General features: G+C 56.7%; 6 protein-coding genes across 6 annotated transcripts; 3 read left to right on the plus strand and 3 right to left on the minus strand.

The window, feature by feature from the left end:
• Window positions 1–392: 392 nt before the first annotated feature.
• On the plus strand, window positions 393–2,758 carry DCS_02558 (trifunctional tryptophan biosynthesis enzyme; the record flags this gene model as incomplete). Its single annotated transcript, XM_040799885.1, has 2 exons — window positions 393–712; window positions 781–2,758. The coding sequence occupies 2 exons, from the start codon at window positions 393–395 to the stop codon at window positions 2,756–2,758; spliced, it is 2,298 nt and encodes a 765-aa protein (XP_040660768.1).
• Window positions 2,759–3,627: 869 nt separating this feature from the next.
• On the minus strand, window positions 3,628–4,810 carry DCS_02559 (synaptobrevin; the record flags this gene model as incomplete). Its single annotated transcript, XM_040799886.1, has 3 exons — window positions 3,628–4,368; window positions 4,421–4,573; window positions 4,631–4,810. 3 exons carry the CDS (start codon window positions 4,808–4,810, stop codon window positions 3,628–3,630), a joined length of 1,074 nt encoding a protein of 357 aa, XP_040660769.1.
• A 1,471-nt stretch (window positions 4,811–6,281) lies between these two features.
• Window positions 6,282–6,881, minus strand: DCS_02560 (uncharacterized protein; the record flags this gene model as incomplete). Its single annotated transcript, XM_040799887.1, has 2 exons — window positions 6,282–6,588; window positions 6,652–6,881. The coding sequence occupies 2 exons, from the start codon at window positions 6,879–6,881 to the stop codon at window positions 6,282–6,284; spliced, it is 537 nt and encodes a 178-aa protein (XP_040660770.1).
• Window positions 6,882–7,204: 323 nt separating this feature from the next.
• DCS_02561 (cell division cycle protein 123) lies at window positions 7,205–8,446 on the plus strand (the record flags this gene model as incomplete). Its single annotated transcript, XM_040799888.1, has 1 exon — window positions 7,205–8,446. The coding sequence occupies one exon, from the start codon at window positions 7,205–7,207 to the stop codon at window positions 8,444–8,446; it is 1,242 nt and encodes a 413-aa protein (XP_040660771.1).
• Window positions 8,447–9,188: 742 nt separating this feature from the next.
• On the plus strand, window positions 9,189–10,897 carry DCS_02562 (uncharacterized protein; the record flags this gene model as incomplete). Its single annotated transcript, XM_040799889.1, has 2 exons — window positions 9,189–9,963; window positions 10,242–10,897. The coding sequence occupies 2 exons, from the start codon at window positions 9,189–9,191 to the stop codon at window positions 10,895–10,897; spliced, it is 1,431 nt and encodes a 476-aa protein (XP_040660772.1).
• A 1,561-nt stretch (window positions 10,898–12,458) lies between these two features.
• DCS_02563 (guanine nucleotide-binding protein alpha-1 subunit) lies at window positions 12,459–13,829 on the minus strand (the record flags this gene model as incomplete). The annotated part of the gene is made up of 4 exons (XM_040799890.1): window positions 12,459–12,502; window positions 12,565–13,121; window positions 13,195–13,537; window positions 13,712–13,829. The coding sequence occupies 4 exons, from the start codon at window positions 13,827–13,829 to the stop codon at window positions 12,459–12,461; spliced, it is 1,062 nt and encodes a 353-aa protein (XP_040660773.1).
• Between the last annotated feature and the right edge of the window lie 604 nt (window positions 13,830–14,433).

The raw sequence follows: 14,433 nt of genomic DNA on the forward strand, positions 1-14,433 counted from the left end.
GTACAAGCAGAACTTGTACCTAGTACTTGAGAGCACTGTACCGTAGGTACTTGTATATGTACTTGTTGTTTCGGAGCGGCATCGGCGGTGGATCCTCAATCAAACACTGTATGATTGCACTGTGTGAACCTACATTCTGTCTGCTATTTGCCAGGTTGCAACGATACGAAACACAGTGTGCCAAATTTGTTATCATAGTGAGTGCGTAGCTCTGGCTCAGAGCTCAACTTTCAAACTCAGCACTCGCCCATACTCTCACCTTGCAACAGGCGACCGCGTCAACTCTACCGTGGCTCTCGACCTTGTGACTCGAAATCTACAGATAACTGGGTTGTGTTTTTGTTGATCAGCGGTTAGGTGGTCAGAAGGCAAATTCGCCTCGGCCTTCCACAATGCCCTCTCCCAGCATCATCGATCACTCGCCCCATCAGCCTGATCCTTCGCCGCCAATCCCGACTGCCTCCAACCTCATCCTTATCGACAACTACGACTCCTTCACCTGGAACATATATCAGTATCTAGTCCTCGAGGGAGCTACCGTACATGTTTTCAGAAATGACCAGATTTCCATCGGGGAGTTGATTCAGAAGCAGCCGACGCAACTCATCATCAGCCCCGGTCCCGGACATCCCACAACCGATTCTGGCGTCAGTCGAGATGCCATCCGTCACTTTGCCGGCAAAATCCCCATTTTTGGCGTTTGTATGGGACTGTAAGTGCCTCCCATTGCCCGCCGTCGGCCGTTTGCCCATCGCACGACTCACAATACGAAATGCACAGCCAATGCATGTTCAACGTCTATGGCGGCGAGGTCAACTCGGCTGGGGAATGGCTTCATGGAAAGACCTCCCCCCTGACGCACGACTCCAAGGGCGTCTTTGCCGGCCTTGATCAGGGGCTTCCTGTCACGAGATACCACTCACTTGCTGGCACCCACCTGACGCTTCCGGAATGCCTGGAGATCACATCCTGGGTGGCAAATCCCGACGGCTCGCCGGGCATCATCCAAGGCATCCGTCACAAAGAGTTCGCCATGGAAGGCGTCCAGTTTCACCCAGAGAGCATCCTCACCGCCCAGGGACGCAAGATGATCCGCAACTTTTTGCACATGCAAGGTGGAACTTGGAAGGAAAATGCCGTCCTGCAAAACGCTGCGGCAGCCAACGCGCCAGCCGCCGCGGAGGGCAAGTCGAAGAGCAACAATATCCTTCAAAGAATTTATGCGAGCCGCAAGGCCGCCGTGTCCATCCAGAAGCAGATTCCCTCTCAGAGGATGGCGGATTTGCAGGCAGCTTACGACCTCAACGCCGCTCCGCCGCTGGTTCCGTTTATCAATCGTCTGCGTCAGACGCCGTTTGATCTGTCACTCATGGCTGAGATCAAGCGTGGTTCGCCATCAAAGGGGGTGTTTGCCCTCGACAGCAACGCTCCTACGCAAGCGCGCAAGTACGCCCTAGCGGGTGCGAGCGTCATATCCGTTCTCACAGAACCGGAGTGGTTCAAGGGGAGTATTGAGGATCTGAGAGCTGTTCGCCAGGTGCTGGATGGAATGCCAAACAGACCAGCCATCCTGAGGAAGGAATTCATCTTTGACGAGTACCAAATCCTCGAGGGGAGATTGGCAGGCGCAGACACAGTCCTGCTCATTGTCAAGATGCTTGACTATGAACTTCTGGAGCGTTTGTACAGATACTCCGTCTCCCTCGGGATGGAGCCTCTGGTGGAAGTGCAGAACGCGGAAGAAATGACAGCAGCCGTCAAGCTGGGAGCGAAAGCGATCGGCGTCAACAACCGCAACCTCGAGAGCTTCGAGGTGGACCTGAACACGACCGGCCGGTTGAGAAGCATGGTTCCCGCAAGTACCTTGATATGCGCCCTCAGCGGCATCAACACGCACGACGACGTGTTGATGAATAAGAAGGATGGCGTCGATGCTGTCTTGGTCGGGGAAGCGATCATGCGCGCGCCGGATGCCGGCGTCTTCATCAGTGAGCTGTGCTCAGGATCCAAGCCTTCAGTCGACAAGGAGGTGCCCCGGCCGCTCTTGGTCAAGATCTGCGGGACTCGCACTGCCGAGGCTGCGCAAAGGGCAGTGGAATCAAAGGCCGACCTTGTTGGCATCTGCCTCGTGCCGGGGGCGAAACGATGCATATCGCACGAGAATGCGGTGGCGATATCCAAGACCATCCATGCACAATCAGCCTCTGGCGAGCCCTGTGCTGAGCAGGACGAGCAGGTCTCTGCGACGAAGGCGACGGATTACTTTGACACTGCCGGCTCAAGACTGCGCGGCGCGCGAACGCTGCTTGCTGGCGTGTTTCAGAATCAGCCGTTGCGCGAGATACTCGAAAAGCAAAGACTGTACGGCTTGGATCTCGTACAGCTTCACGGCGATGAGCCGATTGAGTGGGCGAGGCTCATCCCTGTTCCCGTCATCAGAGCATTCAAGCCTGGCGTCGTCGGTCTGGGCTTGAGGGGATACCACACGATCCCCTTGTTGGACTCTGGTGCCGGGTCGGGCAAGCTTCTGGACGTGTCGAGCGTCAAGGCGGCGCTGGAGACGGACCCTGAGCTGAGAATCGTGCTGGCGGGCGGCTTGAACCCCGACAACGTGGCCGCGGCAGTTCATGCACTCGGTGATCTGGGCAGCCGCGTGTTGGGGGTGGATGTGAGTAGCGGCGTCGAAGAGGGTGGGAAGCAAAGTTTGAGCAAGATATCTGCATTTGTTGAGGCGGCCAAGAACATCAGAAAATCATAGGCACAGAAGGAGGATGAGAAAATGGGCTGGTGCAATCACCCTCTGGTGCAATTCAGCGCGCGCCACGGCTGCGTGTTTCCTGTTGATGAGCTACTCTCTGTCGTCGGTCACGTAGAAGATGACCTATTTATCTGCCGGCCTCTTTATTGATGGCCTGACGATTATTGTCTTTATTGATGGCCTGGCGATTATTGTATTATGGTGATTTCCATGGAGGGTAACTTTCTTCTCGTCGCCATGGGCGCGGCTGCAGGAAGTCGATATCAACAGCTCCCTTCATCAACACAATCAACAAACCACTACTCGGTACATTCCAAAGGCCTGATTTAACCGAGTTTAATCGAAAGTTAGGTGACAGCTTTCAGGTTCTAACCAGTTGCTCTTACTTGGCTCCGATGAATGGTGCAAAGCTGACCGCGTTCATTCATGGCTTGGGTATTAGTCGACGCTTTGCCAGCAGCCCTGCCATGACTTGCTATCCTGCCGCCAGTTGACGTGCAGTTTTACGCGCACTTTTGACCACAACTTTGACTTGGCCTTCGAACGGTACGGTTCTCGGCACAGTTGCGCCATCTACCAAAGAGAATTCGAATTGACTACACTCCCTGCTGAGTCAATTGACCACGCGTATAAGGGTTATCGTGCAGGGTTGGACATACCTGACACAACTTTCCCCCTTCGCTTTGGATTATTTTTGGAGTCCCTACTATCGTTTTCGGAACGTAGCCAGCCTTTTGTTAAGAAGTGCAGCTCTCTCCTCTCTCCTCTCTCCTCTCGTTTTAATTGGGATCTAGCAGTCGATTTCTAGTGTATTGCAACGGGTTGGCCCCAGCATCCGGGGCCCATGGCTGGCAAGGTCAGTCCAAGGTTCAGAACCTCAACTTTGGCATGACAAACACCAGAAGGACCAAGGCTAGCATCAGTCCGTAGACCCAGGCATAAAGAATCATGCGCCCCCACCAGCCCTTGCCTTCTGTCATCCTCCGTAGCGCACCCATGCGGCCGCTGGCGGCCTCCATGCCCTTCTCGGTGCGGTCCATGCCCTCACCGGCGCGGTTGACGACTTCCTTGTCCTCCTCGAGCGAGGTGGCGATGCGGTGCGAGCTGGCCTTGAGGGCACCGGCCATCTTGAGTATGGATTCTGAAAGCGAGTCTTGCTCGGCACGCTGGTGGTCGAGGATAGCTTCGGCCGTGGCTGCGGATGCTTGTGTGCTGGCGGGGGCTTTCCGCCGGTTGGCGAAGAGGTTGGCGCGCGCGGTGCTGTGTGACGTGGGCGGGGATGCTTCGTTGACTGCGCGGGAGCGAAGGGTTTGCGACGTTTGTGTCGGAAGCTGAATTTCGTCCACCCATGGTTTTGATGCTGTTGTAGGGATGGATGCAGAGGTGGAGGTGGGGGTTGAGACGGATGTAGTCGTAGGCACATCGGGGTCCTCTTCTGCTGCTAGTCGGCTTGCGGGAGAATCGGGCGCCATCTCGTCCGCCATGGATCCATTTCTCGTCCCAGACACTCTCGAATCATTATCGTCTCTAGGAGGAGGCGGAGGCTCGAGATGGGCCAGCAGATCCTCTTCGCCATCGCTGCCTTCGTCGTCTACGCCGTCTGGGCCAAGCTGGTGTGCCATCAGCATCGGAGCTCCCAGGGTCGGGTCGTCAAGAACTGACTTGCCGCAGATCCTCCAGCCGATCTATCAGCGTATCCAAGCTATCCCTGTGGGCGACCAGGGCATGCTGCCGCTCAAGCCTCCGGGCAGGTGCCTTGATCTCGAGCGCTTCCTGCTCCAGGTTTCCGAGCAAGGTGCGGGCATATGCCAAATTCTACGAGACGCATGATAAGCGACTGCACTCGTCGGCCCTGATGGTGGTGATGCCTACCGATTCCACCCTGGCCCTTTCATACTCGCTCTTTCGAAGTCGTCGTTCTCGCTCGGCCGTTGGGTGCAACACGTTGTGCTGCAATCGGGTGAGAAGCTGGGAGAGCTGGGCAAAGGCGAGATCGGTGGGGGAGCTGGCATCGTCGCTCGAGGCCACAGAGCCAAAGGAGAGGCGTGACATGATTGATTATTTGGCGCGTGGATAGAAGCCGCCGAGTTGATGGAAGTGACGTGTTGAGATCTCCATACTGTACTTGTACTGCTTGTGACCGCTGAAAGGCGCTGGCAAAGTCACATCGTCCGCCACAGGCTGGCCGCAGTGCTGCCCACAGGTGCTCGGCCCCACTTTCGACTCGCAGCTTAGCTTGTCCATGTACGGAGTAAGTAAGTAATACTTGTACTGCGTACTTACAAGCAAGTAATTAATACAATAAGTACGTATTCGGTATTAATACTTGTAATAATTATATGTTAATACTGCATTGTACTCCGTACTGCGGAGTGAATATCATGTTATAACTGCATCAATCCATGTAATTATGGGTTAGGTGTATGAGAGACCAACAACCACAGCTGCTCCCCATCAATCCCATCCAACTGTCTCTCACACTTCTCTTCTCTCGCCGTCTCCCTTACCTCCCGTCAGACAGAAACCAGTAGTTGGGCTCGCCATCCAAAGTAGCTACAAAATACTTGTACTTGTACGCGGCCATCTGTCCTGGCACCGTCTCTGTTCTTGTTTATTTTTGCATTTCCACCATGAGATAGTGGGAGGTACCATGCTTGCTGATGCTTAAATCCACGTTATCGCCCGGTGCGGAGGCGTTATATCCATATTGCACACGAGGGTGAGGCCGCTGTTGCGAGCGGGGACATTTCGCAGCAGACGGCGCTGTCCATGTCAACGGCCGCATCTTGCTACCACCCAAGAAATCGCCGGCTGGTCATCCTCGAGCTATGCCTGCATCTGGGATTCGGAGGGAAATATGAACTTGAGCAGTCAACCGTGCGGGGCTTACTGCTGTTGGTTTAATTCTCCATCGTATGTCGAGTACGGAGTAAGTCAGCTCCCGGTCCCGTTATGCCACTTTGGGCCATGAGGACGTCGCAAAATTGCATACTCTTTCGCTGCGAAACCAAGTCAGTGAGGCAAACGCAAGAGCCCACGTAATCAAAACCGATCAACAGCACGAGATAAACCACATTCTCTCGGGTATGTTTGAAGCTGGAACTCGGCTCGGCTCGGCTCAGTGCTTCTGCAGCGGAAGCCGTTTTGCCAGAACAATGAGCCTAACAATTCCGGACGCGGACGATGTTCCTTAGCCTTGGTGACAGCACAACAACAACAGCAGGGCCAATCTCTAAGCTTCGGTATCCCAAACGTCTGCAGAATCGTCGCCCGACCAGCCCATGACAGCAATAAGCAAGGAGAACCGTCCGGGCTTGTGCCTTGCCTGCCATTCACAAGTCTTCCATTGCACCCTTTTCGCCGAAGTCGCCAGCCAGCCAGCCAAAAAAAAAAGAAGGAACAATGAGAAATATCTCCTCGGTAACCAATCATGAAATCTTCATCTCCCCCTCTTGAGCCCTACCATTGCATATCGCTAAACGGCGTGTTGAGTTTTTGGGTATCCTAATCGTCGCCATCCCGATCATGCCGTGGGCGCTGCGTTTCTACCATGCTCCTCCTGGGTCTTTCCTTCGCTTTCTTCCTTATCCGACCCGGTTTTTGATCCCTCGTCCTGTCGCTTCCAGTGGCTTCCTTCTTCGTAGTCGGAACTGATCTTCAGCGCCTTTCGAAGTCGCTCGCTCTCCTTGATCTTGGCGTCGGCCATTTCGTGCACCTGGTGCACTTTGAATTGCCTTCTTGGACCCCCGTTCTTGTTGCCGGATTCGGATTCTGCCGTCAGTTTCTGCCTCAGCTCGTCGCACCGACGGTCAATCTCATCCTCGTCGATCCTAGTTTCGTTCAACGTTAGCGACAACGGCCCATACTTCTATGGCCTTGACGGGATCGCGTACTCCTTCTCTTCCAGTTCATCTCTCAACTCAAACACCTTGACCTCGATCTGCCGCTTGCGGTCGTGCTCGAGAATGCCCTTGTCGGGCTGCCGCTGCTTGTGGCGCAGACTGTCGAGGTCTGAAGGGTACGGGGCACCGTAATCGCGGGGTTTAATGTGCGCGAGATTGCGCTGCACATATCCCGACGTTCCGCTGCCTCGCGGCGTGCTGAGGCCGACGTTGTCTGACATGATCCTGCGGGCTTGGTCGGCGAGTTGCTTGTCCGAGTCCAACTGTGGCCGCACCAGATGATGATGAGAGGTCGACGAGGCCTAGACCGGTGGACAGTCTAGGCAGGCGGTGGGGATATTGGCGGCGACGATAAGATAATATGGCAGAATCGATAAGCGCGGGGTGGCGACCAGGGGCTCAAACTTGGCAGATGATGTGATTTCGGACACGCCAACTCGCGTACCTGTCCGACACTCCTTTACATTTCTTCCTATCAGTTGGTTTTATTTTCCACCGCTTGCTTGAATATCTTGCAGTCTGCGCTGAAATTCGAGTCACGACAATGCCTCACCTTCCCTCCGTCGAGTCCAGCCAGGAGGGAGGGGAGCCAGAGCTTACCTTCCCTTCCGTCACCAGAGACCACATCCAGAACTGCTCCTACGATTCGTGGTTCCCCCAATATCGAACTTCTTGTCTTAAGTCGCGCATCATCCCGTTGCCGCACTCGGTCGTTTCATATCTCCAAGAAGACGGCATTATCTTGGCCGACGAAGACGATGACAGAAAGGACGGCGTGGTCGAGCCGGAGGAGGAAGTATGGCAAGCTTCGGGCGCAACTGTGACGGGTGGCCAGGTGCCCGACGGATCAGATGACGAAGAGGACGGAGATGACGGAGAGGACGCAGGGAACAAAGTCTCCCGCTTGCCTCCGAACCAGAGGTTCCCGGAGACGCACAAGCTCATCAAGGAGACAATCGCCGAGCTTGGTGGCGCCGTCGCCCCCAAACTCAACTGGTCATCGCCCAAGGATGCCAAATGGATATCACCACACCAGAACACGCTGAAGTGCACGACGCCCAACGATATCTACCTGATTCTCAAGTCGTCGTCCTTTATCTCGCACGACCTCGTCCACGCCTTTGACGACTGCACACCCGAACCACCCCTGCGGCCGTTTGCACCTGTACTGGTTCTCCGACCCTTCTTTGTTCCTCACGTGGCGCTGGAGTTTCGATGTTTCGTCAAGCACCGCGCCCTCGTCGGCATCACCCAGAGAGACCTAAACTACTATCAGTTCTTGCACGGTCTGCGGGCCGCCATTTGCACAAAGATCTGCCGCTTCTTTGGAGAGAAACTGCGGCTGACGTTTCCCGATGCTTGCTTCACCTTTGACGTATACATTCCCGAGAACTCCCTGGTCGATGACGGTCTGGGAAAGGTGCGGCTGATGGACATCAACCCGTGGGCGCCCAAGACGGACACGCTGCTTTTTTCATGGCAGGAGCTGCTGGAAACAGAAGTCGACGCTCCGCTCTTCGGCTCCGCCGCCTCCCAAGATCCGGACGAGCCAGCCTCCGCCGATGAGGTCGACACCGAAGACGGCGGGTTCGAGCATGGACCGGAACTACGGCTTGTCGAGCACGACGATCCGGCCGCCTTCAACTTCAGCACGCCCCAGTACTCGGCCCACAAGCTGCCCAAGGAGGTCGTCGACGCGAGCATGGCTGGCGACGGAGGCTTGCGCGCTTTTGCCCAGCAGTGGAAGGACGTGACGGAGGGTAGAGGGCGCGATTGGACCGCATGACGAATACAGGCAGCAGCCAGATACAAACCACCGCCTTCAGAGGCAACAATCGGGTGCCTGATTTGATGCAAGATCGGATGCAATCTGCGCTTTCAGGCGCCAGGGCCCGGCCATTTGCAATGCATCCTTCCATCTTAACTCATGCTCTCGTGCCTTCGCACACATACTTACATACAAGGGTACTGTGCGTTAACTTGCCACGAGGTGGAGCGTACGACTGCGTCGGATGCAAATCGCACCGTGAAATTGACTGGCTGTGTCGAGCAGACTAAGAAATCGAGGCACCGATATTTTGCCGTGCTCGAAAGTGATGGAAGCCGCAGTCGTGGCCCTCCGTGCTGTTTGAGCGATCCGATAACTTTGCTAATGGGGAGTGTTATTGTTGTGCCGCTGTGAATACTCCCCTCGCAACCTAGAATGACACATTGCGTTTGCATTAAAGCCAAGCCATTGAGGCACTGATGCAGGAAGCCAGCTCAACCGACTGTCCGACGCCGGCGATGGGCCTCCGATATAAATCATGAACGTCCCGCGCCAGGTGGCTCCAGCTGCTGTCTTTCCTCCCACCCCTTCCCCCGCTCTCCTCCTTCTATGATACCATCCGACCGACCGAGGATCGTGGAGTCTCGACTGCAGGCCCGCTCGCAAAAGCCATCGCCGATAATACCAGCGTATTTCACTCGCAGGCCCAGGCCTAGCCCACGGGGCATCTACCGCACAACGATCCGTCTCGTCATCTTTCATGGCCAGCAAAGACCGAGGAGGAGGCCAGAGAGATGGTCGAGGGGGCAAGCGTCCTGCCGGGGTGACGAAGAACTCTCGCATTCCACAGCTTACTCCCGAGACCGTCTCGCGGATCCTTCAACAGCAACAGGAGCAGCAGCAGGAGGCGCTGCTGCAGCAAGAAGGCGTACATCAGCCCTCTCGTCAGCCGTGGTCGGGCTCAAGCGAGGCAACCAACTCCTTCACGCCTGTCAACCGACCCACCGGTGATACCTACATCAATGCCAACGCAAACGCCGACAGGCGGCACGACGTCGCACTTCTCGTTCTGACCCAACCCCCCATAGCGCTCGCGAGCTCGACGACGCCCTCGACGACGCCTGCGTCTCCCAACATCGATGCAGCACGAAGGAAGGTGTCGTCGACCAAGACCTTGACACGCTGGCAGCCGCCTCCCCGTGACGCCGATGCGACTCCGTGTGCCGGAGAGGTGGTTCAAGCAAGGTATGACAACAAGGTCGTCATTGATAGCCAGCTCTGCCGTAAGCTCGCCAACGGCATCGCCCGCCGCGAACCCGAGCAGCGCCGAAACGACCAGGAGCTCAACTTGGCCCGCCGTAGCAACGTCGAGGCATTGTTGGCCCAGGTCACTGGCGACGTAGCCGATGTGCCCTGCAAGAATTGCCACAAGGGTCACGGCCCGTGGACGAGATGTGTTATCATCCCGGGAAGCATGTGTGGCAGCTGCTCCAACTGTTGGTTCAATGCCAGCGGGTCGCGCTGTACGTTTCATGGTAAGTGCTCACCGTTTACTAATTTCTATGTGCCTCCAACATGCGAGCTTTTATAAATCCCGCCGGCCCTTACACGCTTGTCCATTTCGTTCCTTCGATCCATCTTTCCCTCTTTCCTACTTTCCCTCGTTCCCCCTTTCCTTCTCTCCAGCTTTCCCTCTTTCTTTCCTTCTCTCTGTATCTCTTTAATTCACTTTACTTGGTTTCTTTTCGTTTTCTCTCGTTTCTCCCATCTTCATTTATCGTGCCGTCTCGTCGCTTCACTGCTTCACTGTAAGTCACGACGAAGACGGCAAACGAATTGTTCAGCCTAGAACTGATGCCTGTCTCCGAAGAGAACAACAGGGGCCCGCAGCAGAACGGCCAAAGCCATCGATCAGCCCATACACTGGCATCGGAAACCCCTCGCACTATGTATAGGTCCCGTCGGAATAGCGAACCCTCCTCCATCGGAATTCAGATGGTGCGAGAGGGCATGTTCCTGCCCGAGGATGGCATCAGCCGCCTCGCGAATAGCATTCGTCGTTTCCTGGACTATATATTCGATTCTAGCTCTGCAAATCGCGCCCAGGATATCATGACGAGAATCGACATTGCAGCCAATACGATAGCCACTTGCATTGAGGATTTGATCCTGGTCCTCGGCCTCGATGTTCCAGATATCATGCGACAGTCCGAGCAGCAGCCTGCGCAGCCAAACAGTCAACAGCCTGCGGAGCCAAATTTTCATCACGATGAGCAACGGCCTGTTCAGTTGAATGGTCATCGGCCTGAGCAGCATGCTGCCCAGCCTGCATCCCATACTGACCCTCGCTTGGAGCGGCCTTACCCATGGCAACCGCCGTCGGTCCTCCGGTCTCCGTCCCTGGACCCCGATGGAGACGCACAAGTTTCGGAATTTTCGCATGGCACACCCTACAATAATGGTGCCTAGACCATGCTAATTACTTTGTGCTCATCGCTCAGATCTTATTCACATGGTTAGACATGCTCGCATCGTGTGCGTCTCCCTGTCTCAGCTAGCTAGTTGCCTGGCTCACTGTTGGCCGGCCGGCACCTATCTGCTTTCGTGCATCATTCGCTCCTCTGATTTTTTATGTTGATTTCTTTCATGGCACCAGTTTCGATACCCACAACTAAACCCGCATGGCGACGCTGCGTCTGGTAAGTCGTTCTTGTGGTCATCGCTCATTCATTGTCTCTGCCACATGCGGCTGCACCTGGGCACATGTTCACCCACCATCGGTGATGATCATCTCTCAATGCCCAAAACTTCGTGGCACGATGAACATGTTTCCGTCTTCGTCCGGTATCCGCCCCTATCCTGCGTCGCAACACTGGTGGCGGATTTTCATGACATCGTCCCCCCTACCGACACAGCTTCAATGCAGACAGCACTCCAAACCTCCGATGCGTCGAGTCGACGGATTCACGCTGCATATGGCATGGGTCTGGGATGGCTTGGACTGGCCTTGATCGGGAAATACCCTGCCAGATTCCGTTTGTCGTTGGGTGTCAGAGTCCAAGGACCAGCAGCCTTTGGGTCGGCCGGGTGGACCGTTGTTTCCTGTCTGAAAGGGCCACCCCCCCCCCCCCCCCCTATTCTTCCCACATCCACTCAAGATTCGACGAGATAGGGGGTTCTATTGCGGATAAAGTAGGAGGCACGGTGACGCTCATTCTTTCCACCCTCCCAAGACTCGACGAGAAAGGAGGTTTACCATGGATGAAGTAGGAGGCACAAATTGGACTCCATACTGATTAGCTTCGCTATACCAGAGTAACTAGGTACTCGCCAATTACCACCTAGTTTATCTTGGCGGGTGTTGCGACGATGGCTGATGACGTCGACACGACGGTTCCTTGGCATTTTTCTTGGCTTGGGCTTGATAATGGACACTGGTGATGGCTGGCCGAGTCTCCCAACGGGGCACGGAGTTTCTGGGCCGTCGGCGGCGTATGCTGATTGGGAATCACTTGCGAGTTCCTTTCACACGACGCGGAGCATGAGCTGGACAGTCGCACCGAGGGGAGGGATAGGCGCCAAAAAGGAGCGTGGAGGGGGAAAAGTATTTCACAATTAAACAAAGTAAATGACGGAGACCTCTGCATCATGCTGCCGGCAACAGTCTCTCGCGTCGAGACGCTGCCACCGCATGCTGCCCATGGCCCTGTCTCACACAAAGCTATTTTCTCCTCTGACCCCCTCCGCCCCATACGACATCGCATTGCAGGCCAAAGGCATCCTATGCGACTGCGATCGTACGCGGCGAGGCAACGGCAAGGCGGCGGACGGCCACCGCCGGGCGAAACCAACCGACCAAATCAAGCGGCCCATGGAGGGACGGCGGGCACAGTCCACGTCCCTGGCAGGGTTAATACAAGTACAATGAAAATCATGAGCCGTGTCTCCCGTGGCCCTTTCGGTTGGTCGTTATCGAGTCTGAGGGTATTCGTGTTATAAAACAAAATAAATCGAAGAGGGTGGAATTCGTCTAGATCAGGCCGCACAGTCTGAGGTTTTCTTGAATGATGATGTCTGCGGAAGGGGAGGGTCAGTCGCCGGTCTTCGGGCCGCGGCACGAAACGAGGTCAACGTACCGTTGACGGCCGCCATGACGAAGCGGATCTGGGTGGTATCCGTGGCGCAGGTGAAGTGGGTGTATATCTGCTTCGTCTCGTGCTGGTTGAGGCTGACGAAGCGGTTCAGGATGTAGTCGCAGGCAGCGGCGTAGTCGTCGCCGCCCTCGTAGTCGGGGAAGTAGTTCTTCATGGGGCTCACGGGCAGCTTCTCCTTGAAGCGATCGATCTTGTTGAGGAAGAGAATGATGGACGTCTTGATGAACCACCGCGAGTTGCAGATGGAGTCGAAGAGCGTCAGGGCCTCCTGCATGCGGTTGACCGTCTCGTCCTCGAACAGGAGCTGGTCGTACTCGGAGATGGCGACGAGGAAGAGGATGGTGGTGACGTTCTCGAAGCAATGGATCCACTTCTTTCGCTCGGATCGCTGGCCTCCCACATCGAACATCCGGTACGTCAGGTCACCGATGATGAAGGTCGTCTCGGTGATGCCCGTGGTCTTGACTCGGGATCGCAGAACGTCCTGGTCGTTGGGCATGTAGTCGGGGGCGGCGATGCGGGCGATGTTATCAAAGTAGCTGGCGCGAGGTTAGCGTCGCGACGGGAGGCCGACGGACACGAAGGGGGGGGGGGGGGGAGACGGCAACGCACTATCGAGCCGAGTCGTTGAGCTGGTACTCGCGGGATCGCTTGAAGCACTCCTGCACGCCGCGGTCCTTCCACAGGGCCTCGATGGCACCGCCGACCTCGGGGGGCAAGACGTCGCCCTCGATCTGGGCCGGCTGCATGAAGATGGTCTGGACGTGGTACTCCATGCGCTGGTCCTCGAGGGGCAGCTCGAGCGACTCCATGGCCTCGAGGATGACACGCATCGATTGCACCGTGTTGCTGAAGATGATCTCCTTGAAGGATTCTCGCTCGTCGCGAGAGTAGCCGCCCTCGTGGATGAGCTTCATCTGCTTGAGGATGGTGGACTTGCCGGATTCACCGGCGCCTGATGCCGGGGCACAACGGCGTCAGCACGGACTGCGGCAGCCTTTTCGACGGACCGGGGGGGGGCGCCGCTGGTCGACGACAGGTCCAGCGCCGAGAACGGGAGGACGGGTCACGGTGGCGGCGTCGACGACGGCCGACGAAGGGTGGGGTGGGGAGAAGGAGGGCGACGTACCGAGGAGCAACATCTTGATCTCGTTGCGCTGCATCATCTTGTCCCGCTTCAGCTGGTTCTCGATCTCCTCGTTGCGGGCCTTGCCCTCCTTATCCTCGGTGCTCATTCCGCAACCCATGGTGGCGGCGTCGGCGTCGGTGTCGGGCTGGTCGCCGGGACGGTTGTGCGGGGAGGGTCGACGGTCGAAGCGGCTCGAGAGGACGGCAGCTCAAGGGTGCCCGGGGCGATGGACCAGACGTCGGCGGCGGAGCTGGAGCAATGGCGATGCCGTCAGCAAAGGGGGTCGCGGCAGGCAGAAGAGGAGGACGGTCCCCGGAGGCGAAGGCGCAGAGGGAGGGAGGCGAAGAAGCGAGGGCAGAAGCTCTCGGAGGCACGCATCGCGTCCCCGTGCGTCGGGCAGAGGGAGGGACTCGGAGGAGATGCTACCGTCGGCCGCTCGAGGGTGCGAGGTGGGCGCGGAGCGTTGGGGACGGACGGGAGGGCATGGGATGGGATGGGATGGGATCGCTCGTACTCGTAAGGCGACTGGTCGGAGGATCCGCTTCCGACGGTGCAGAGCGAACTCAGCCGACGGTGCTAGCTGGAGGGTAGGTAGGTGGCGGTACTGCGACGGAGCGATGCCAATCGGCGACACAAAAACGCGTAGGAGGAGAGGGCGAGGACGTCGCAGCGGCGAGGATGGCAGGTGCGCTCGATGTTGTCGGGAACCTATCGTCTCGTCG

This window comes from Drechmeria coniospora, chromosome 01 (assembly GCF_001625195.1).
Source record: "Drechmeria coniospora strain ARSEF 6962 chromosome 01, whole genome shotgun sequence".
Classification (NCBI taxonomy): Eukaryota; Fungi; Ascomycota; class Sordariomycetes; order Hypocreales; family Ophiocordycipitaceae; genus Drechmeria; species Drechmeria coniospora.